Below are 24,793 nucleotides of genomic sequence, written 5' to 3' on the forward strand. Positions count from 1 at the left end.
GTGTATGGGAGGCAACAGATTAATGTTTCCTTCTCTCTCTCTCTCTCTCTCTCTCTCTCTCTCTCTCTCTCTCTCTCTCTCCTTTTACCTAATATCAATAAACATATATTTGGGTGAGGATGAGAGAAAGAGAGAGAGAGAGAGAGAGAGAGAGAGAGAGAGAGAGAGATCTCAGCATGCTGCCAGTGCTGATTTACTTTATGTCCCTATTTTTCTCTTGATATGGGTAGATGTACAGTTAATTTTTCTTAAGGATTTAACATACACACACACACACACACACACACACACACACACACACACATATATATATATATATATATATATATATATATATATATATATGCCTAATATGTTAAATGTCCGACTGTTTAACCAGTCGCTATGGCAGATACCCCAACTGGTAGGTTAGCTGGGGTTCAGCCAATCAGGATTGGGCAAGATGAGCCAGGTATGCCCTGGAACTCTCCTGTAGTCCCTCCCTGACCCCTATCATGCACCGGTGGGTCCCTCAGCCTGGCTTATGCCTTCTTGCAATCTGGGGCTCCTTGGAAGATATTGGAGAGTTGGTTTTGGCCTAATACCTATAGGCCAGGCTGAGGTACCTCTCTGGTGCATAAATCAATATTTTTATTGATTTCAGAGAGGATGGGAGAGGGAATGAGAGAAACATCAATGATGAGAGAGAATCATTGACCGGCTGCTCCTGCACACCCCCTGACCCCCACTTGGGATCAAGCCCACAACTGTGTGACCTGCTGATTCATAGGTTGACATTCAACTTCTAAGCTACACTGGCCAGGCAGATGTACAGTTTAGAGCAGAGCTCATCACTACAAAATGATTAAATGCACTCTAATATATGTAAGGCTACTTCTGCCTTTTCGTTGGTGGATTTGAGGAACTGAATTTGTCCTTGTCATTTTACAGAGACATTCTTACCACCGTTCTCACTATGACCCTCCACCAAGCAGGCAGGCTGGAGGTCTTTCCCGCTTTCCTGGGGCCAGAAGTCACCGAGGAGCTCTTATGGATTCCCAGCAAGCCTCTGGTACTATTGTGCAGATTGTCATCAATAACAAGCACAAGCATGGACAAGGTAAGGGGCATGTTCATTTTGCAATACATCTACATTAGGGCTTCAGCACCCTTGGTCTTTGGAGGGCTCAAGCTGGGAAAGGGCCTTTTCTCCCATGCATATCATACATTCTCATGTGGATCATTCACTATCAAGTCTACAAGTTGAGTATGGACAAGTAACTCCAGAGGACACTTAGGATTTCCCTAAATACAGCCCAAAGAGTATAGCTAATATTTTAGATGTATCTGTCATTATTTAGAACAAAAGTTGAGAAAGCAATGAACCTCATGCAGCTTACAGCATTACTCAGTTGCCCCTGGGGATTGAATTACATTTGGGAAAGTTCATTGTATCTTCAGCAAAATGAGAATCTGTCCATTCTCTAGTAGGAGACCCACTATTCAAAGGTAGTAAGTGCCAAATGCTTTTGAAGCTCTTTTCCATACCTTAGAAATAGCAAATATCATACCTCAATGCAACCCAGAGTCTCCTGAGGCTCTTGTGAAAGATACATTTCCCAGGATCCATGCTTATAAATTCTACCTTATATGAAGAGATTGTCCTTAAGAATGAGTAAGCCACTGAGAAAAATCCAGAAACCTCCTGGCTTAGGACCAGGAGGACTGATCAGATTCATACTAACATGCAGCCCACTCAGCCAGCCAGCTGGCTACAGCAGGCATCCATACACATCCAAAGCCCATTCCTTCCTGCACAAAGTTCTCCTGCCTCCACACCCCCAGTAAGGGGGGTGGGTAGAGGAGAAATTCAAACAATTGACTGTTCCTTACTTTTTTAGGCGTTGTGTCAACCAGCTCTTCTGAGCAAGAGCTCAGCTGGTTCCTTTTTATGAAACCATAAACATGTTTTGTTTCCTTTAAAGGAAAAAACAAATCAAAGGCAATTCTCTGAATGGGTTAAAAGTAATAAATTATTAAAACAAATGATTGAATAACATGGGTGAAAAACAATATGTTACAAAGAAATCCTACTATAAATCTCAAAAAAGCTGGTCAAGCCAGAGCTAGTTGATCACATCTGTTACTAGTTAGATATGAATTTCAGATTATAGATAAAAAAAATTAAATTGCTTTTGAAACTAAGAAGTTTAAAAGAAGAATCTGCTAAATAAAACTCAACTAAAAATGGTGATGTATTAGAAGAATTGGAAATATTTACAATTGATTAGGGTTTGGTTTGAAATGTATTATTTTTAAATCCTAAGTAATTCTGATATGAATTTCTGAAATGAGGATGAGTTAGGTAAAGATGCAGTTTGATTCTTAATACTAAATTGCCTCTGGTAGGTTCCATTTGCTCTGAACATATTTCAAAACCTTAAAAATACGTGTGGGGAAATGGACTTTGAAAATCCTAAATCCCATAATTTCTATAGGCCTCTTCATTTTCAGGCTCACCCCTTGATTTTCTTCATGTCCTACAAAAGCCCCAGCTGGTTTATATTTATTCATTGCCCTCCCTCGCCCCAATTGATTTGGTTGCAGCAGTTCTTTCCTGACATTTCTATTATAGTTAACTGTAGAATTACTTGTCTCCCCCACCCCCAACTCCCAAGGCCCCAGATGGATACATTCAAAATTATCTTGAGAATTTTTTTGGCAAGGAGAAGGTAGTGTTTCCCTCTAGAGAATTAACCCCGCCCTGTTGCACTTCAGAGTGTAGGCTCTCATCCAGTCTAGATTGCTTCCTTAGTCCAAATGTTTAAGGGAAAGGGAACAACACTGGAAGTCCTGCGTGCACTTTTTTTTTTTTTAGCTCTCCTGTTAACTACGTGCTCCTCTGAGATACATAGCAGTTTATTTGATCCCTTGGTAAAGTCAAAGAAAAGAAGTGACAGGAAGGACTCCATCATCTTGAATGTAAGTCCATTCCTAAATTTTCTTAAAGCAGACAATGTACCTACTGGATTGCATTGTCTAGAATGGAGTAGCACTGTCTAGGGAGGAGAGAGAATAACACAGCTTTACTGTCTTGTCATGTGATTCTATCTACAGCCCAGAGCCTCAGGGTTCAGATATCAGGTCCCTATTTTATCTTACTGTAAGGTTGGGAATTTCTCTGGTTTAGGTTTTTAGGTTCTTGGAAATATTTACGTAGATTGACCTGTTGGAGTGCCTAGTACTCTAGCAACTCTTACAAAGGATAGGAAAAGACAACCAACATCAACCATATTTCCTAATGTGACCCAGTGGACTTGATGAGAGAGAAATAGCCCAATGATTCATTGTTCTGAGGCCACTGTCTTCCAGCCAAATCAGTCAATTCCTAGAAACGCCCCAAGTGGGGTTATTTCTCCCACCCTAGCCCCGCCTTAAGTGATACAACCCATCCTGTTGTTGATTGGGATGCTGAAAGGTCTCCCTGGGTATGATGAGGTGATGGTAAGAATGAGAAACACACCCAATCCCAGCCATGGCTTGAAATCTCCAAAATGTCTCAGTACTCTCAAAAAGGGAGACAACTCATTCTCAGACCTTTCCACTTACAGCCCTGTGCAGTTCCCATCCTGGATCCTAGTTCCATGCCTCACATTAGGAGCTGGATATGTTTTGGTTGTATTGCATTGAAGGATGTTCCTGCGATCCCTTACCTTCATAGGCCCCTCAACCTACAGCCCAGAAGCTTGCTTTTGCAAGGCCCCTCAGAAAACATGGAACCAGTGACTTCACTTCCCAGTCAACAAATGTGATACCACCAAGGATATATCAGGGCAGGCAGTGATTCACTCTAGCCTAATCTCTACAGCCACTATGAGATGAGGGACAGAGGACACTGCCTGAAGTTTACAGGCAAAAAAGGGCTACATTTCACCACTTACCTGGTTAGTGTGGGTCCTTTCCCTCCCAATCTTGTCTTAGCACCTTCCTTCCAGGGCCAGTAACATTAGGCTCTGTAGATATTTGTGTTGGTGGATTGGACTCATAGCATTTGTTATTGTGAATGGATTTGCTTCAGTATTGGGAGGGGGAAATGGCCCGTTGGAAAGAGCGGTAGTGTTTGCATCTAGCTTCCCTGGATGGTAAATCTCTGTGGGAAATTTTCATGCGAAGCACATGCACTTGGGCCATATTATCTATGAAACTGTAGCCATTAAAACTATATTCTACTAGAGGTTCCTTATCAGATACCCAGAATAGATAGAACTTTGCTTTCATTCATTCCTGCACTTAAAAAAAAAACATTTACTTATGGAGAGCCAGACACTTATGAGCATCCAAAGGCTACTGCTGAAGAATCCGTATAGTTGCTGATGATAGAACAAGACCCACTGTATTTATTTGGAAGAGGCTGCCCTGTAAATGTATCTCCATGGCCATGTAAAGAACTAAAGATGCTTGATGTCCTAAAGGGTTCAGGGTTTGGGTTCTGAGCACAGGGGCCCATTTCAGTTACCTAGCCTTTAATTTCCAGTATTGTGTTCTCTTCCAGTATGTGTTTCCAATGGAAAGACCTATTCTCATGGTGAATCCTGGCACCCTAACCTCCGGGCATTTGGCATTGTGGAGTGTGTGTTGTGTACTTGTAATGTCACCAAACAAGAGTGTAAGAAAATTCACTGCCCCAACCGATACCCCTGCAAGTACCCTCAAAAAATAGATGGAAAGTGCTGCAAGGTGTGTCCAGGTAAAAAGGCAAAAGGTACGTTGATTGGAACCCCTGTCTTTGATTAACAAAGACCCCCACATAGTAATTCTCAATGTTCTGTGAACAGAAACATAATCAACCTGCCATATTATTGTAATGATAACAGTTCTACTAATAATTAACTGCATTCTCCTCTCTTTTAAAGGGCTGTTAAGACTGTTGCTTGGAAGAAATGAACTACTAAGTATTTGTTTCTGTCAACCATACCTTTGATTCCATGTAGCCCTAAATGTCAAACTTTAGCCTTGGTTTTATAAATAGTAGAGAAATTGGCTTATGATGATAATTAGGAAGAACAATAACAGCTTTCATTTATATTACTATTTAACTCATCAAGGCATGATCACAGCCAATACTCTTTTGAGATAGGATAAGAGACAGGTGAGGTATAGTGGAAAGAGATTGGGTTTTGGTTCTAATCTAAGTTTCTGTGCAACCTTGGAAATGTGCACTATCTGCTCTGGGCCTCATCAGCCTCATCTGTATAATGAAAAGCTTAAAACAGTTGACCTACAAACCCCCTTTCAAGACTAAAATCCTATCATGATATTATTATTTCTTTGTAAATTATAAGAAAACTGAGGTGCACAATTAGTGATTTGTCCAGAGCCACACAAATAGATAATAAAACCAAAGCCTGGAAGCCATGTCACTTACAGCTCATTGTCTTTTCCAGACCAGTAGAAAATGTAAACTGATTTAAAAATGCCAGATTAATTATTGAAATAGTGCTTTTAACACATGAGCTAGATAAAAATATTGTTTTTAGTATTGGTTTTGACAGAGTATGGAATTGGTAATCAAGTATTCTAGCCCTGACTCTGACACTGATTTACTGTGTGTCCTAGTTCAAATCACTTCATCTCTCTGAGCTTCGGTTTTCTTCTCTGCAAAATGCAGGGTTAGAATAGATTATTTCTTAGGTTCCTTCTACCTTCAACATTCTAAGAGTGAATGAATTAATTACTTTCTAGGATATGAATTTATCATTTCTTATGCCTATATACAAAGCATTTTTATAAACACAGTTGAAAAAAACAAACATTTTTAAATGCAGGCAGAGAGCTAACTTATTTATTTCTTCAATTTGGGTGATTTCTCATGAGTGGCAGGTAACCATGATTTTATTCAATGTACATTTTTTGAGCACCATCATGTGGGTCAGTGGTTCCCAAGTTTGTCTACACACTAGAATTCCGCAGAGATCTTCTAAAATTACCTGTGTCCCATCCTTAGAGATCATGATATAATTGCTATGAGGTGTGGCCTGCACTTTGGAATTTTTAAAGATCCTCAGATGATATTAATCTGCAGACAAGTTTGGGAACCCTGGCTATAGGCCCAGGGTGGTTTATGGTCTTGCTACTCAAAGTGTGTTTTGTGGACCAGAAATACCTGAAAGCTTTTTAGAGATAGAGGTTCTCAGGTTTTCCACAGGCCAACTGCATAGAATCTGCATTTCAACAAGACTCGTGGGTTGATTCCAATGCACATTAAAGTTTGAAAAGCATTTATTAATGGCACAAACAAAATCTCAATGTAATGACCCTCATCTTCCAAAGTAAACAGGGGCAGGGCGTAAATAAGAAGGACCAGAGCTATCTGATCTGGAGTAGATAATTGGGCCATTAAAATTGGTGAGGAAATGTACTCACTAGGGGTAGGGAGAGAGAACATTCTGATGTTGAAATGGATGGGGGGCCACCCAGCCATGATGGCTTATTATGACTTTCAAGTATGTGATCTCACTGGATCCTCAAATATTTTAGTGTCACTTAGGGGTAATTCCACCAATACAGTTTTCTCTTTGGTCAAAGGTCTATCACCTGTAGTCATATAAGTAATACAACATGATAATTTCAGATTAAATTAATAGCCACCTAAAATACACCAGGTAAGGTAAATCCTCCTACTGTGTAATATTACAATTTGAATCTCAGACCTTTCAAATAAAAAGTTAAATAGGTAAAACCGTGTGAGAACAGGACACAGAACAGGCATTGCCTTAAAATAATTGGCCTCTCTTAAAAACATTACTTTCCATACTCTTTGGCTAAGCCATTTCACTCCTAGAAATCCTGTGTATGTAGTAAGATACATACACAGATATATAAACAAGGATTTTTGCTGCAGTGCTATTAACAATAGTGAAAAACTAGCAATATGAGGATAGTCAAAATAAATTATGGTGCATTTATACTATGGCATAGCACATAGCCATTAACAAAATAAACTGAAAAACAAAATAGAATCAGAGGCATGAATACATGGAACAGACTGACAGAGGTCAGAGGGGAGGAGGTAGGGAAGGACTGGATAAAATAAAGTGAAGGTATTAGCCAAAGAATATATATGAATAGCCTATGAACACAGACAATAGTGTGATGAAGGCCAGATGAGGATGGCAGGGATGGAAATGTAGGGCATTTATAACAGTGTCAACAATAAAAAAAGAAGTGGCCCACAGCAAAATAATAACCCTCCTTCCCCAAATAATCATTCTAGACCAAGATTTAATGGCATAGAAAGATGTTTGCAATATATTTAAGCTACAAAACAATATGTATAATATGATCCCATTTATGTGTTAAAAAGAAAGTGCCTATAATAGACAAAAAAAATACTGTAAGTGTATATAGCAGAATGTTAACAGTGTCTATCTTTAAGTGACTGAATTATGGGTAATTTTTCTTTTCTTTTTTTTATCTCTATTTTTCAAAGTATATTATGTTTGTAATTAGAAAAGAAATAATATATTATTTTTAAAACTGCCCTGCAAAATTCCAATTGGCAATATATTGAAGAGTCTAATTGACTCAACCTGTTTCTATGAAAAAGCTGTTCTCCCATCTACTGAGATGTGTGGAAATAATGGACTTATTATTTTGTTTATTTGTTCACTTTATCTCTGTGGGTTGTTGGGTTTTTTTTTTTTTCATTTTAATTAATTTATTGGGGGTGACACTGGTTAACAAATTATACAGGTTCCAGGTGCATGATTCCATAAGAAATAGAAGACTAATTAGCAACATGGAAGTGAGAGTGTCTGTACTAATGTCTGTACTGAGCCAGACATTAGTGTCTGCATATTGAATGAGTCCTGATAATCATATTGCCTAACAAGAGTACCTATCTAGAGGCCGAGCACCAGCTGCAGGTATTCAGCAAATTCACAGCATCAAAGGGCATGCACTTGATTATACATTCAATATTGAAATACATATTATGTGCCTACAGATTATGAGATACTACTATAGGTACTGAAAATTGAGAGATGAACAAGACAAAGGCTACTTGCTGGCATGCTCATTACATTGTAGTGGGAGGAAAAAAAAAAGACAGTGAACACAAACCAATAAGGTAATTTTAGGTTGTGATGAGTACTGTGAAGAAAATATAAATAGAATTAGATAATAGTAAATGGCTGGTGACACTTTCAAAAGAGTGGTCAGGGAAGGTTTCTCTGAAGAGATATTTGAGTAGAGTTCTGAATGATGTGAAGGAGTGAGAAATGGGAAGATCATGACATCACTGGCTTCTTAGAAAATAAATATGACAGAGGAAAAAGAACAAAGGATTGAGGAGAGAAAAAAATGATGGGGAAAAAAGGAAGAGTAAATTTAGTTATTCATGTTGAAAGGGGAAAAGAGACAAAATTTGTTATAACAAATTATTGCAGTCTCCTTTAGTAACAAACTACAGCCAAAATAAAGGCTGTGAGTTTTGTCTTTCCCTCTTGCTTGTTCTCTGGTAGAGGCTGCCTTACCTGACATCAGGATTGTGTAGGACTTCCACTTTCTGATAGTTCCCCAACTCCCCGCTCACCCCACTATGCCACCCTGATACCAGGAATTCCCATAATTACACTTCCTTAGGGATTAAAACATAAAAAGTTCCTATTAAGACTTAAAAGTTTCCTGGGCTGGGCTAAAACATCTTCATCAGTCATCACCACTTCCATAAGGAAATGGTTTCTTAATTTCTTAGTTCTGGAGGGCTCAGAGCAGGAGCATTCCCCTGAGAAGTGGGAGTCGCCAAAAAATGACTTCAAGCATGGCATGCTTCCCTGGAAGGAAATGAAAGTAAATGAACATGAGTGATCAGAAAGCACCTTGAGGTGGAGGGTGTAGAATGAGGAGAATCTTCCTGAGTAAGTAGTTTGAAATACACTTTGTTTTACACTTAACATTTCCAAGTGCCAGTAAAAAAAAAAAGGGGGGGGGGGGTGTTGCTTGTAGATCCCTTCTGATGAGTGATTTAAGCTCTTGAAGGGGAAGGAGTGTTGGTGAAGGATGACTCTTCAGGACACTGGGAGAATATTTAGAATATTGTAGATTCTTCCAGTACCATCATGGATTTCATATGACAGTTATGACCATAACCAGTATTAAGCTAGTGAACACACTAACAAATGAACTTAGCTCACACATTAAAGGTGATAATTACGTACATAAGAGTTCCTGTGCATTTAGTGATCTCCCCATCTTCACCCACTTGAAAACTGCTAGCACACCCCTTATATCTAACATATCACCTTTTTTAGACTGATCCTCCTGGGAATTAAATAACTAAAAAGAAGGTCTAAAGGAGAAAGGAAGTTTAATTTTAGGATAATCTAAAAATTGAGTAATCCAACCTGGAATCATCAAGGGAAGATTTGGTTTTGTCCTCACTGTGTCAATCAGATGGTGGGGATGGAAAATCTAATCAGGTCAGCAAGAGACATCAATAGCAATTTGATTACAACCTCTTGTATAAATGTGCCTCATTTTTTAACAGTGGTCTTCCTAATTAGAGTCAGGAAATGCAAAGCACTTAATATTCAATGCTTTTAATATCTACACTAATAAAAGAGAAACATGAAAATTGACCATCACTCCTCTATGCCCACCAGCCAATCAGGAGTGAGTATGCAAATTAACCCAACAAAGATGATGGCGGCCATAGAGCTGGAGCAAGCAGGAGGCTTGGGTTGCCCCCAGCGACGGAGAAAGCCAAGCATCCAATCTGCCCTGGCCTCCACTCAAGGACAGTCTGGGAGCTTGATTCACTGGGGGGTGTGGAAAGCCTGAAAACAGCCCTCAGCCACTTACCAAGGCTAGCTACACACCCATGGAATGAGGGTCCCCACTGGGGGCTTGGCCAGCCTGCAAATAGCCATCATACCCTCACCCAGGCTGGCCAGGCAACCCCCCACCCTGAAGGGGATGTGGCCAGCTTGAAAACAGCCCTCAGCCCCTCACCCAGGCTGGCCAGGCACCCCAGCAGGGATTCCCACCCTGAATGGGGTGTAGCCAGCTTTGAAACAGCCTTCAGCCCCTCACCCAGGCTGGCCACACACACACACCTCGGCAGGGACCCTCACCCCATGGAGGCATGGCCGGCCTCTCACCCAGGCTGCCCCATGCCCCAAGGGAACCCCCACCTTGATCCTGGACACCCTTCAGGGCAAACAAGCCAGCCCCCACCTGTGCACCAGACCTCTATCTATACTAATAAAAGGGTAATATGCTAATTAGACTGGGAGACCTTCCAGGAGACCTTCTGGACATTCTTCTGGACAAAGCCATGGTGGTGGGGCCAAGATAGAGGAGGTTAGAGGCCATGAGGGAGGGAAGTTGTGGGTGATCAGGCCAGGATGGGACAGCAGTTGTGGGTGATCAGGCCAGTGAGGGGGGTCATTGGGGGTGATCAAGCCAGTGGGGGGGGGCAATTGGGGGTGAGAAGACCAGCAGAGGGCCCAGTTGAGGGTGAGAAGGCCATCAGTGGGGGTCAGTTGGAGTGATCATGACAGCAGGGGGCCAGTTACAGGCAAGCAAGTCAGTCAGGAGGGCAGGTAGAGGTGAGCAGGCCAGCTGGGGGGAAGTTGGGGGCAAGCACGTTGGCACAGACAGTTGGGGGTGATCAGGCTGGCAGGGGGTCATTTGGGGGTGAACAGGCTGGTGGCAGGGGAAGTTGGGGGCAAGCAAACTGGCAGGCAGAGTGGTTGGAGGCAATCAGGCTGACAGGCAGGTGAGCAGTTAAAGCCAGGTGTCCCACATTGTGAGAGGGATGTCTGATTGCCAGTTTAGGCCCGATCCCTGCAAACCCGCAGTCGGATATCCTTAGAGGGGTCCCAGATTAGAGAGGGTGCAGGACAGGCTGAAGGACACCCCTCCTTCCTCCCATGCAGGAATTTCATGCACCAGGCCACTAGTCTTACAAAATAAAGAGGTAATATGCAAATTGATCTTGCATAAGATGGCCACCCTCATGTGGTCACAAGATGGCCACCACAAGATGACCAGAAGGGGAGGGCAGTTGTGGGTGATCAGGCCAGCAGTTAGGGGTTACCAGACCTGCAAGGGAGGGCAGTTGGGAGGGGAGGGTAGTGCGGCGGGGGGGGGGGGGGGGGGGGGGGGACCAGGCTCACAGGGGAGGCAAGTTGGGGCAATCAGGCCAGCAGGGCAGCAGTTAGGCATTGATCAGGCTGGCAGGGGAATAGTTAGGGAATGATCAGACTGGCCGGCAGAAGCAGCTAGGGGCAATCAGGCAGGAAGGCAGGTGAGCGGTTGGGCGCCAGCAGTTGCAGATTGTGAGAGGGATGTCCCAGATTGGAGATGATGCAGGCTGGGCTGAGGGACACTCAAATTTTGTGCACTGGGCCTCTAGTACATATATAAAGAGCCAGGGTCTGTAATGTCCAAAATAACCGAAGGGACGACCGAATGCCAGACTGCGCACACAGCAGGCTCGGGTGGGCGGGGACTCACGGGCAGACTGAACTGCTGACCTCTCAGAGAGAGCGAGGTGGGGCTGATCAGTCCTTGCCCCCCCTCTCTCTCTCTTTCTCTCTCTCTCTCTCTCTCTCTCTCTCTCTCTCTCTCTCTCTCTCTCTGGACCTTGCCAGCAGCTGAGTCTCTCTCTCTATCCAAGAGGTCAGCAGTTCAGCCCACTCACCAGCAGTCTGGGCTAGGTGCTGATCAGCCCCAGCTCTATGATCAGGCCTGGAAATAGGCCTGGAGACACTGACTGGCATAGAAACTGACCAATCAGAACCTAATCTGGGTGAACTGCAAAGGCAGAACCTAAGGTGGGGGCTGAGGAGGGTTTTAAGGGCAACAGCTGTTTGGTGTAAGGTATAAGAAAGTGCTTCAATTTTTTAATGACTGGATTGGCAGTATAGTACATATAGCTGGCTATCAGTCCAGATATAGGGATTATGTATTTTTGTCTGCCAAGAACATCTCCTCCTGATGAAAAAGACTCTTCCCCATTTAAGCAATCCTATCTTATATAATCAATCTATACTAATAAAAGGGTAATATGCTAATTAGACCAGGTCAACTGGCCATCTTCCAGATGTCCGGCTTCCTTCCAGACAGAGCCATGGTGGTGGGGGCCAAGGCAGAGGCAGTTAGGGGTGATTAGGCCAGCAGGGGTTCAGGGACAATCAGGCTGGCAGGGAAGGGCAGTTGGGGGTGAGATTAGGCCTGCAGGGGAGGACAGTTGGGAGCAAGATCAGGCCAGCAGGGGAGGGTAGTTAGGGGCGATCGGGCAGGCAGGAAGAAAGGTTAGAGTCCCCAGTCAGAGAGGGTGGAGGCTGGACTGAGGGAACCCCCCCGACCCCATTCACAAATTTCGTGCTCTGGGCCACTAGTGTATATATATATTGATTTCAGAAAGGAAGGGAGAGATAGAGATAAAAACATCAAAAATGAGGAAATCATTGATTGACTGACTCCTGCATGCCCCACACTGGGGTGGAGCCTGCAACTTGAGCATGTGCCTGACTGAAGCCATACTGTCTGGGTGAAAATATATATATTGAGAGAGAGAGAAAAGGAGGAGGAGGAGGAGGAGGAGGAGGAGGAGGAGGAGGAGGAGGAGGAGGAGGAGGAGTAAACTGCACAATCTAGATATAATCTAGATATATGTACCCTGACTAGGAATCAAACCCATAATGTTTCAATGTAAGGGACAATGCTCCAACCAACTGAGCACACCAATGTTCGGTGCTCTTAACAGATACTTTCACAGATGGTTTCTGCCCTTATTCAAAGTTTTCAGAGTGTCCATGGCTTCTCTTTGTTGTTCCTGATTTGAGTGTACACTTTGCTAGTAAGTATACATCTGAAGAGGGTGCCCAGGGGCCAGCAGAAAAAACACTTAACTCACAGATAGTCAGCCAAGAGAAACCTTTCTTGATAGGGAAGTGAGGAATAGGAAGGGTGAAGTGGAATAGGGAATATCAGGAGGTGGTATCTTTATTCATGGAAGCTGAAATCCAAGTTTAGATTATACTTTAAATGATCCGTAGTTGAGGGAGTTGACCAGTTTTTTGTGTGTCTCCCAACCATTCATTTGGCACAGCATGCATTATGACTAAGCTGACATCTAGCTGTTGGCACTGATGTTGATTTGGTATTATCATTCCCCTTATAAACAAATCAAAGAGCATTCAGAAATGTCAAACTAATTTGGATAGATCATTTGGGCAAGTATATGCACATAAATGAGTATCCTAGATGTTTTCTAAGTATAAGTGATATCAGGGACATTAACCAAGGCCCTCTTTCAGCCCATTCCCTAGGCCTCTGTTGGTAAGACTGAGTTAGATAGACCATGATCCTGATCCAGCATGTAAAAAACTATGTTCCCTTAATTGCCTAAGAGATTCATATCTGTCGAAGTTCTTTCTTCTCATGAAGGTCCACTTCTCATGTAGTGCTGGGTGGATCCATTTTAGTTTGTGGGTCAATATTCTACAGAACTATGGATTCTGTCATCTTGTGGACTTAAATTAAAGGCCATGTGCTCCTTTGTGATTTGGTGGCTGTTATAGAGGCAGCCTAAGCTGACACAGTGAAACATGGGTATAACTTCTATCTCTGAAATAATATTCTTGTTGGTTTTCCAATTTTGATGAGTATATGTGTTATAAACAGATAGATAAATGCATACGTTCTAAATATGAAAGCCAGTGACAGAATTCTACTTGCTTCCTGAATCTAGAAGAACTTCCAGGCCAAAGCTTTGATAGCAAAGGCTACTTTTGTGGAGAAGAAATGATGCCCGTGTATGAGTCTGTGTTCATGGAGGATGGGGAAACTACGAGAAAAATAGCATTGGAGACAGAGAGACCACCTCAGGTAGAGGTACATGTTTGGACAATTCAAAAGGGTGAGCAAAACAACATTAATTTTTCTTTGTTTTTTGGTGGTTGTGTGTGTGTGTGTGTGTGTGTGTGTGTGTGTGTGTTTTGTTAAGGGGCTACACTGAATGAGGGGAAGGCACACCATAATTGTGCTTCAACATGTTTCTCCATTTGAGACAGAAGATTTCCTGATTGCTTAGAAACTAACACATGACTAATACAGTTGTTATTATTATGGCCTTTAACTTTAACTTTAGCCTGGGCTAAAAAATAAAAAGTAAGTATTTAATTTTTTTAGGGGTTTGTTGTCTTTCTCTTACAACAAGGCTAGAGGAGTGTTTCTCAACCCTGGCTGCACATCAGAATAATCTGGGAGAAAAAATGTTAAAATACCAAATGCCTGGGCCTACCTCCAGAGATTCTGACTAAGTATTTGGGAATGGGGCCTAAGCTTTAGTGCTTTATAAAGCTCCACAGGTTATTCTAGTGTATAGTTAAGGTTCCAAACTATCAAACTATAGTCTATGGTTCTTTCCAACATGAAGCTCCACAAACATGAAAATCCATTCATTTGGTAAGAAGCAAAGTCTCTTGAATCATGCTATGTACTCTGTGGTAAGACAAATTTAAAACGTGATCTCTGCTCTCAAGATTATAGTTTCACTGAAGGAACAATCCCAGTCATGATGTCCAATTTCTTTTTTAATTATTCACATTACCATAGCAAGCCACATTGTGCTCACTGTAATTCAGATTATCGCATAGGTAAAAGATAAATGCTGATCTAGTCTGTTCAAGTTTTCTAGGAATCTCAAGGTAGAGGTGAGATTTAAATTGGAAAATTATAAACATCTTCCCCCCCTCCCTACTGGCACCTGCATAAGTCTCAATAGCACTCAAACTTTAGTATGTTTCAGTATCATGCAAGGTGGTTTATAACGCAGCTTCCTGGCCCCATCCATGAAATAATACTTTAGTAGCTTCTAAAATTTTGAATTTTTAAGCAATAGGTAGGTGATTCTAATACAGATGGTACTTGGAGAAATAACTGTTCTAGTATTTGCGGGGCTTTTTCTCTCCCTTTTCACAACTACCTTTCTTTCTTGAAAGAAAGAGTTCCTCCCTACCCCTTAAATATATGCTAGAACACACATATGTTTTTTGTCTATGTTTATTTTTGCTCTATACCTAGGAATGTTGATTTTCATTCTTTTAACTCCATAGCACTGCTGTAGCTGGCCACCAAGGACTAAGCACTGTTCTGTTGGATTCTTAGCAGTGGGCCCACTCTTTGTCAGGCAACATCTCACACTCCACAGAGCTGTATGGATGTTCTTTAACTTGCTAGTGTAGCATCTAAATAACCCTGTTTCATAGTGGGGTAATCAAGGTGTGTGCATGGTGGGCAGAGAAATACCCAGGCTTCATTTCCATTGCTCCCTGTAGACCTCTTGGGGATTAGTCGAGTGAGCTGGTAACATGTTACTCCTTAACTTCATGGTAATTTTCAATAGTTTACATGTTATTTTGATAAAAGCAATTCAGTCAATGTTGCTACTTGGAACCCCCTTATTTTAACTCTCCCCATTTTTATAAGAGAAAGCTAAAGGAACTGTAAATATTCCCCAAAGAAAAATATGCTTTTTGGTGAGTTGAACATCAGGAATGGCTTCTCCATTTACACAAACAGCATGTTTGCAACCCCACTGCTGGCTGTCATGGCTTAGCCAAGAGAGCATCCCAGTGTCCTTTACCCAGACTTGGGGCAAGGACAGAATTTCTAATACTGCCCATGTTTGATTCCATGTGGCTTTCCCTGGGATGGTGTCCCATGATCAGAAGCACTATTTAACGTATTTCCATCCTCTAGACTAGCTGTTGGCAAACTCATTAGTCAACAGAGCCAAATATCAATAGTACAATGACTGAAATTTCTTTTGAGAGCTAAATTTTTTAAACTTAAACTATATAAGTTGGTACATTGTTATTAACTTAATTAGGGTACTCCTAAGCTGGCCTTTGCTAAAAGTTCAAGGGGCCAAAGAGCCGTATGTGGCTCGCGAGCCGCAGTTTGCTGACCACTGCTCTAGAGAACCAGGAGGAAGCCAGTGAAACAAGGAAACAAATAGGGTTAATTATAACCCTTGAGCAATCCAAGTTCTGGTTAAGCACATTACACAGCAGAGCTCAATATTCCTAAGCCCCAGTAATGAGATTATATGCTTAGCCCAAGCAGAAAAAGGGGCTGGTGGTTCCAGATAGAGAAGACTGATCACCTGTCCAATTTTTTTGCTTGGCTCCAGGCATCCTCCAGCATTTCCATATTGAGAAGATCTCCAAGAGGATGTTTGAGGAGCTCCATCACTTTAAGCTTGTGACCAGGACAACCCTGAGTAAGTGGTACCTCTCTTTCTTTACCCCTCCCTGAAAAACACATCCAGTTTTCAATGAAGCACAGCTCCAAATAAAGTCCTTCTGCATTCTTAATGAGCATTACTAATGCTCACTATCAACATCAGAGAATGTTTTATCTCTCCTCTGGGTAAATTAGCAGGGAAAGGGGTGTCTGGATGTGAATGAACTGAAGATCTTGGACCTTGTGAATACAAATCAAGATGTATTAATCATAAGGTACCTCAGATCAAGGTTTTATGAACATCTTTAATGAAACTGATAAACCCAGAGTTTAAAGATGGCTAAAGAACTCTCACAAAATTCCAGATCTGATGTATTTGTGGAGACTTCACATCTAAAAGGGTGCGTCCTCTTGTGTTAGGGATGAGTGACAGAGAAAATTATTCCTGTATTGTATCAAAGATGTATTTGGCTCTTTTGAATTGCCCCTAGGTGTTAATGTTTCTTTAAAAGTATTCAGGTGCTGAGGCATACTTGTAGCTCTCCCAATTTCTACGCTAGATGGAGCCTAGGGACTAGATACTGTTAGGCCCTGGGGCGGGGGGCAGGAGAGGGTGGGGAAGCACTTCTGAAGGAATAAAAGACAAAATTTCTATCCACAGGGAATTCTAATAGGCGAGACAGAACATGAAAATACTTTCACTATGAATTAGTATACTTCTGAGGAGTTAAATACCTAAGTGCTCAGGGAAACCTGCAAGGAACAATGATATGAGAGCCAGGTGGGCTTAGCTGAGGAAGGCTTCAGGAGAAGGTGTGTTTTGAAAGAAGGGTGTGACTGGGCAACAGGTCAGGGAATCAGTCCAGGAATAGAGTGCAGCCAAAGAGAAGACTCAGACAGCAGCAAACAAGACGTGTGGGTGTGGGTGGGTGGGTGTGAGTCAGGAACAATTACAAAGACCATATATGGTGCACAGAAATATGAGAAGAGTTGGAGATAGGAAGTAGTCAGAGGACCTAAAGGAAACCAGTGAGAAGGTCATATATAAGGCAAGTATCACTGGCAGATGCTCTATATTTATAAACAGTATAATGATATCAAAATGGTGTTTTGGAAGGATGTTTCTTGGCTTTCATATGAATTTACTAAGCACCTACTTGAATAAGGCCAGATTATGTAGAGCCCAATATGCCATGCTAAGAAGTTGGACTTGATCTCCAGACCAGAGTACCCCAGTGAAGGTTTTTAAGCAAGTAACGGATCTAGTCAAATATGTTTTATAGAGAGAAGCAGTTATTGTATGGAGTGAAAGTTGGACTGTTAGTGAAAGAGATGGTGATAGTCTTAATTAGAAAGTGATTATACAGTATTAAATACTAGAGGACCAGTGCATGAAATTCGTGCACAGGGGGGTTGTGTCCCTCAGCCCAGGCTGCACCCTCTCCAATCTGGGGCCCCTTGAGGGATGTCCACTGCACGTTTAGGCCTGATCCCGGTAAGGCAGTCAGACATCCCTCTCACAATCCAGGACTGCTGGTTCCCAACTGCTCGCCTGCCTGCCTTCCTGATTGCCCCTAACCACTTCTGCCTGCCAGCCTGATAACCCCCTAACCACTCCCCCACCAGCTGGTTCTCAACTGCTCCCCTACCAGTCTGTTTGCCTCTAACTCACTACAGGCATGGTCATTCCTAACTGCCCTCCCCTGCTGGTCTGGTCCCCCCCAACTGCCCTCCCCTGCAGGCCTTGTCCCCTCCCTCCCAACTGCCCTCCCCTGCCAGCCTCATTGCCCCTAATTGCTCTCCCCTGCTGGCCTGGTCCCCCCCACAACTGTCCTCCCCTGCAGGCCTGAGTCCCCCCAATATGCCCTCCTCTGCAGGCCTGGTCCCCCCAACTGCCTTCCCCTATAGGCCTGGTCCTTCCAACTTCCCTTCCCTGCAGGCTTGGTCACCCCCAACTTCCCTTCTCTGCAGGCCTGGTCACCCCCAACTTCCCTCTCCTACAGGCCTGGTCCCCCAAACTGCTCTCTCCTGCAGGCCTGGGTCGCCCCCCCCCCCAAACTGCCCTTCCCTGCAGGCCTGGTTGCCCACCACTTCCCTCTTCTGCCAGCCTGGTCACCCCTAACTGCCCTCTCTTGCAGGTTTGATTGCCCCCAACTGCCCTCCTTTGCAAGCCTGGTCCCTCTCAACTGTCCTCTCCTCTGGCCATCTTGTAGCAGCCATCTTGTGTCCACATGGGGGCAGCCATCTTTGATCACATGGAGGCAGCCATCGTGTGTGTTGGAGTGACAGTCAATTTGAATTTTACTGTTTTATTAGCTAGGATGTTAGACAGAGGAACAGAGGTCACTGTGATAGGCAGTTCTGAGATTAAATAATCAAGAACAGTATCAAAGAGAGAAATGAGTGTGGAAAGACCCCAATATTAACTTTATAGAATGGGTGAATTAGTAATACCATTCACTGATGAGAACCTCTAAAAATATTAATTTGATGGAAAGAAATGAGTTTCACTTGGAACATCTTTGGCTTAAGATGCTTAAGAGCCATCTGATTAGAGTTATCCAATAAGCCACTGGAAATAGGGTTAATGAAATCAGTTGTCTGTACTTCAGGACACTGATAGACAATGAACTGGGCAGTAGGAGAATTAAAATGGAAAAATTGGGTTTTCTTATTTGTGAGTAAGGAAGAAAGGACCCATAGTCTAGGATCCCATGATCAATTATGTGACTTTTGAAATGCCAATTATTAATAATTTCAAAGAACATGTTTCTGTTGATATTGTGAACAAGACACTGTGCTATGCACTGGAGGTCTTGAAAGGTTATTTAAACTTTCCGCTAATAACAGTTAGGATTTGAGGTGTGTAATAGATGTGGATGGTGTGTGCTTCAGACTCTGTGCAACTGAGGGAAGTGAGGAATGAGAGGATCCTGTAGAGTCATCTGGGGACAATGAAGAACAAATCTGGCCCCTTTATATAATGTGTGTCTCAGATCCTGGCACATAGTAAGGCTTCGGTAAAAGCTAGTTACCTGCCCAAACCTTCTCATTTTCCCTTCTACCTTGCCATTGAGTTGGATAAAATAGGTACATAGTAGCAGAGAAACTGAGTCTGCAAAGAAGGGGGGGGTCATGTTTTTTATTGTGGCTAGTGAAAAAAAAAAAAAAAGAGGTTCAACAAAGCTTCGGAATTAAAAGGAGTTTGCTAACTTTGGACTAGGAGTTCTCCAGGTGTGACACCATGAGTGCAGGAATAAAAAGAAAACTGAAGAGGCTATCCCAGTTGGTATGTGTGCTATTGGACAGGGCAAGAAGATAACAGGAAAAGGAAGATCTTGTCACTCTCAAGGACCAGGAAAGTTAGAAAAGAAATGAGCCAGAGATCTGAGGTAGTTTCCAGTTTTCAGCACAGAGTGTGCACTCAAAAATGTTTGTTCAGCATGACAGAATGAGGAATAGATAAATTGGCAAGGACACTTTGGAAGTGTGGACAGTTCTATGGAGAGGAGAAAACAGGGAATACAGACATGTTTACCTGGAGCACAATGGGATCACATGTGGGATGTGAAAATGGAGCTCTATAAGGAGCCATAGGAGGTAATTGAGAGGTGCTTAAAGAGGGGGTAAGGACAGGATGCAAGCATAGCAGAAAGATTTTATAGAGAGAGGCAGTTATGTGGAGTTAAAAAAATTAACTACACAGACACACACACACACACACACACACACACACACACACACACACGTGTGTATGTGCATGCACATATGTACACAGAGTTTGAACAAAGGATAGCAGGAATAGAGAAAATGGCAGTAAATAACCCAAACCAACATATGGGCCCCGGAAAGTAAGCAAAACCCCAATTATGTGACAGGTAGTATTTTCCAAACTTTGACCTGGTGCCAAGTGAATCACCTAAATAGTAACAACCTGATAGTGAGGCATTTTGCAAATGCTAAATACACTGTAAAAATTCCAAGAATAATACTTAAATTTTACTCTTGAGGAGGCAGTTATATATTATTCGTAGGATTCTTACAAATGCTGTGTGGCAAATGAAAATTCCATGGTCAACTTTCCATATCTGCCCTCAGAAAAGTGTTTTGAGGGCTACTTTGCAGAAACCACCTGACTGTATTCCCTGGTAGGTTAATGTATGAGTGAGGAAGGAAGGGGAATATTGGTTATACTCCTAATTAGCTCTGCTCATGTATTATATATCCAAGCTACTTTGTGTTTGTCTTTTAGGCCAGTGGAAGATATTCACCGAAGGAGAAGCTCAGATCAGCCAAATGTGTTCAAGTCGTGTATGCAGAACAGAGCTTGAAGATTTGGTCAAGGTTTTGTACCTGGAAAGGTCTGAAAAGGGCCACTGTTAGACAAGACAGTATTGGATAGGATAAAGCAAGGAAACTCCAGCTGCAGCTGGACTGCAGGCTTATTTTGCTTAAGTCATCAGTGCTCTAAAATACAAACTCAAATGCAGTTAATTATTCACGCTATGCACAGCATAACTTGCTCCTTTATGTGGAGTGGTGTGTCACCCCTTAACCATTTTTTCCGAAGAGACTGGAAGAGTCTTGATTTATTTGTAGGAAGAAGAGAGATGGAACACCATATCTCTGTTCTAGTTTCTGGGAGAATTACATTTCTTTACAGGTTAAAGAGTAAACAAAACTCCAGGGTTTCTACTAGGTAGCTAGAACGTTATTCAATGAAAGAAAGAGAAGGGAATCACTCCTTAGTATGGGTTTCTATAATACAGAGAAAATATTTGTATGAAATTATACTCTTCGAATTTTAGAATGTCTTGTGTGTTGTTTTTTTAAAAAAAATTAATCGCACACATAATCACACACACACACACACACACACACACACACACACACTAAACTACAGCCTTTATTCTAAGGCAAAACCAGCATAGACTCTCTCCTCCTTTTCTTGGTCTGGCTTCCAAGTAGCTTGGCAATTGTTCGAACCCAGGAGGATAAATAAGGAACTGTGAGCAAAAGGCTATGCCCTTGGCCTATGGTAAGTTTTTTGAAGTTGCCAACTATGGCAGCAGGTTGCAAAATAAGAATACCATGTCATGGTTGCATGCACTTTGAAGTGGTAAATAACTTTTCCCTAATGAAACCACTTCCCTTTTCTCCCTGAATGTACTGGGCCTTTATAAAGAAGTTGTAATTATGTACCCTTTTCAGAAACTGAATCCGTATAAGACAAGTAATAAAGGAGTTGACAGGCATCAATAAGGCCATCTTTGTGTTTTCAAGTCAGTAAATAATAGTGCAATACTCATTAATTTTCTTGAGACCATAGTTTTCTAATTCAAAAATGTAGGTGAAATTATTAAATTCTAGAAGCTCCTTAAAAAGGCAGTTTTTCTATTATCCAATTACAGGAGTTGATTTTTACTTTACAAAAGGGCTCAATCTTCATGAGCTTATGAGTGTCAGCTCTTTACTTATGAGAATTATTGCTTATTTGGGGAGATGGTAATTCTAAACAGATCTTTTCCTAAACCTTCCGGCCATTCAAATCTCGTCCATCAAGTATGGATTTGAATCAGGGATCATAGAGAAGGCTGGTCCAAAAATGTCTATTTGCAGCCCAATACAAGAGCATAAGTTATCCATTCTGAGGCCTGGCATTAGAAATTATTTCTGTGGGAAACTATAAATTCTCCACAGTAAGGATACCAAGCCTGCCTTTTAGATTTATCTCCTCTGACAAGCATGAATGAATTCTAGTGACTATTTAAAAATATTAAGGACCCAGAAATCCAATATTTCTCATTATATAATCATAGGTGAGAGCAATATTTTTTCTTAGAATGTTTGACACCAATAAGGAAAAATGAAAAGTTCAGTCTTTATGGCAACTTGCACTAGGAGTCTGTCCTCATAAAAGAGACAGGTGTTTCGTGGCCAGGCTTTCATGGGATATCTTCTCACCAGTCCCTTACACAGATTCTCCTCAGGAAACAGGGGGAGGGGGGCTGAAAGGCATGGAGCCTTATTGGAGAGAGGGTTAAATTGCTGCTATCTCCCTCCCAGAGGTGGCAGTATTCCCATAGTGTGGAAAGAAGTAACTGATCCTGAAGCAAAGTGATTTCCCCTTCTTGATGACTCACCCCAAAGCCTTCCCATCCAGGTGTTCTCTGAAAGTTCAACCTTCAGAGAACACCCAGAGAGCTTCCCTAGATAGACTCCGACCCCCAGGTGATAGGGCACACCTTTACAAAATGCTGTGTGAAGCAGGAACTAGGGAACTGTGCTGGGCCAACATAGAAACCCTCCAGTGTTTGATGTTGTATAGGGAGTAGGACATAGGAAGAAGAGGCCAAATGCCTGTAGTTAGTAGAGAGGAATGGATGTGGTTCTTATTGTGTATTTATTTGTATTATAAACACTTGTAACAACCAAGACCATAAGTACTATTTAGCAGTTGTATTCATTTTATAATTAACTCGTGTAAACAATTAAGAGTAACATAACAATATTATCCTTTGACTCTTCTCATAGGACATGTACCTAAATATGGTACTTATTTATGTAGTCACTGTGTTTCTGGATTTTTAAGTTAATAAAAAAGTTAATTTTGAAAAATAATGTGTGATAATGCTGTGTAAGTGATTGACTCTCTGGATAATGCTGATTTTAGACTGGGTAATAGGTGATGGGTACGTAAGCCAGGCTGTTTCTCATTCAGGTTCACACACACACACACACACACACACACACACACACACACTATATCATAATGGCTAAGAGAAGAAACTTTGTAATCAGACTACCTGAATTTTTAATCCCAGCTCTGCATTTACCAGCTGTGTTTGTCAATTTCCCCAACTATAAAATTGGGGATAATAGTGGTGTCATTCCTTTTGCCTGCAATCTTACAGTGAGGTTTAAGTTAGTTAATGCATGTAAAGTGAATAGAATGGTGTCTAGTGCACAGTGAGCATTCATTTTTGACCATGGATGTTCAAAATGGCATGGCACTGAAAATGCCCATTGGTTACTGGCTTCCCTTTAGGCCAAGGCATTTAAGATTGGGGACAGAAGGCCATTGACTTGGATTTCAAGAGAGCCTCAATTTTGGTCTGCTCCTCAGTGGCAGATTTGTATAGGGAGCAGGATAAGAGTTTTATCACATATGTTGATTCAAACTGTATTCCCGCAAACCCCTAATGCCAACTAGATTTGTGCTATCACAGAAACCAAGAGATTAAAAAGCTGAAATGTCAGATAACATAAAGACAGTAAAATATGCATTGGTATTAGCAACACAGAAGTCATTAGTGGTGGAATGTTGGGCAGTGTTAGAAGCAGAGGCCAGAAGTGAGTGGGAGAGATGAAAAATTGGAGACAGCAGTTAGAGACAATTCTTTGGAGAAGCTTAATTTCAGAGACTGGAGAAATAAAGCTGGGGAAGGATATGAAGTCAAAGGACAGTTTTTTTCTCCTCAAAATGGAGAGATTTGGCCATGTCTTATACTGAAAGGAAGGATCCTATAGAAAGAAAAATATTAAAACTAAGGGAAAAGAAGGTTAACTTGTTGTGTGAAGTGCATGAGAAACCATGCCCCATGCTGAGCCCTCAAAACTCACAATTGTTGACCTACAATCTGGATATAAATTTTGGCTTTTGACGGACAACCCTTATTGTGAATTAGCTAAACCTAGTTCCCCTCAACTCTGTTAGCTTGGTTCCCCTTTACATCCAACATACTATCTTCTGGAATGGTAGACTATAAATTCCAATATTATTCCACCTCCATGAGGGAGCTATACATAACTCAAACTAGACACCTTGGCTCCATTGGCACTCTTCCCTTTCACTGATCATTCATATCTAAATTGCACCAAGCCCTGTAGATTTGCCCTCCTACTGATCAGCACTGGAGTTTGGATCTGCTCAAATTTCCAAACTAGACAGGTTTTTATTTATAAAATAATCAAGGGGATGCAAAGTACAGCATGGAGAATATAGTCAATAATATTGTAACAACTATGTAGGTGTCATTTGGATACTTGAAATATCAGGGGATCACTATATAAAGTATGATTGTCTACCACTATTCTGTTCACCTGAAACTAATACAAAATAATACTGAATATAAACTGTAACTGAAAAATTTTAAATGGGTTCAGGGGTAAGACCTGCTGCTACCACATGCCACCCACCCTTTTATTCCTTTCTTGGTTTGGCTCTCATCTATGATAGGCACTGTTAAAAAAAAAAATGACCACCCACTGTCTCAATCACCACATATCTCCTGATACTCACTACCACTGCTTCTAGGAAATAATAACCCAAGAACTTACTCTGTGCCAGTCACTGTAGTAAGCTCTAGAAATGCATGTTTTCTCAGTTAATCCTCACCACGACCATGTATGGTAGGTCCCATTATTGAACCTATTTTGAGATGAGAATCTTGAAAGCATTCACTTTTACTTGTCATTAAATGTAAAAATATGAAGTATTTGCTCAGCCACAATATTCCCAACTAGACTGGAGAGCTCCAAGAGCGCAGGGACC

At 41.8% G+C, this 24,793-nt stretch overlaps 1 protein-coding gene across 3 annotated transcripts in view; it reads left to right on the plus strand.

The window, feature by feature from the left end:
* CHRDL1 (chordin like 1) overlaps window positions 1-22,860 on the plus strand; it is a 179,000-nt gene extending 156,140 nt beyond the window's left edge. For all 3 annotated transcript variants that reach the window (XM_084870475.1, XM_084870474.1, XM_084870476.1), the window contains exons 8-12: window positions 931-1,099; window positions 4,532-4,741; window positions 13,742-13,909; window positions 16,187-16,276; window positions 20,492-22,860. In XM_084870475.1, coding sequence (XP_084726601.1) covers window positions 931-1,099; window positions 4,532-4,741; window positions 13,742-13,909; window positions 16,187-16,276; window positions 20,492-20,622 — 768 coding nt within the window. In that variant the 3' untranslated portion in view covers window positions 20,623-22,860. The remainder of the gene's footprint in view (window positions 1-930; window positions 1,100-4,531; window positions 4,742-13,741; window positions 13,910-16,186; window positions 16,277-20,491) is intronic.
* Window positions 22,861-24,793: the final 1,933 nt, after the last annotated feature.

This window comes from Pipistrellus hanaki, assembly GCF_964339955.1.
Source record: "Pipistrellus hanaki genome assembly, chromosome: X".
Taxonomy (NCBI): domain Eukaryota; kingdom Metazoa; phylum Chordata; class Mammalia; order Chiroptera; family Vespertilionidae; genus Pipistrellus; species Pipistrellus hanaki.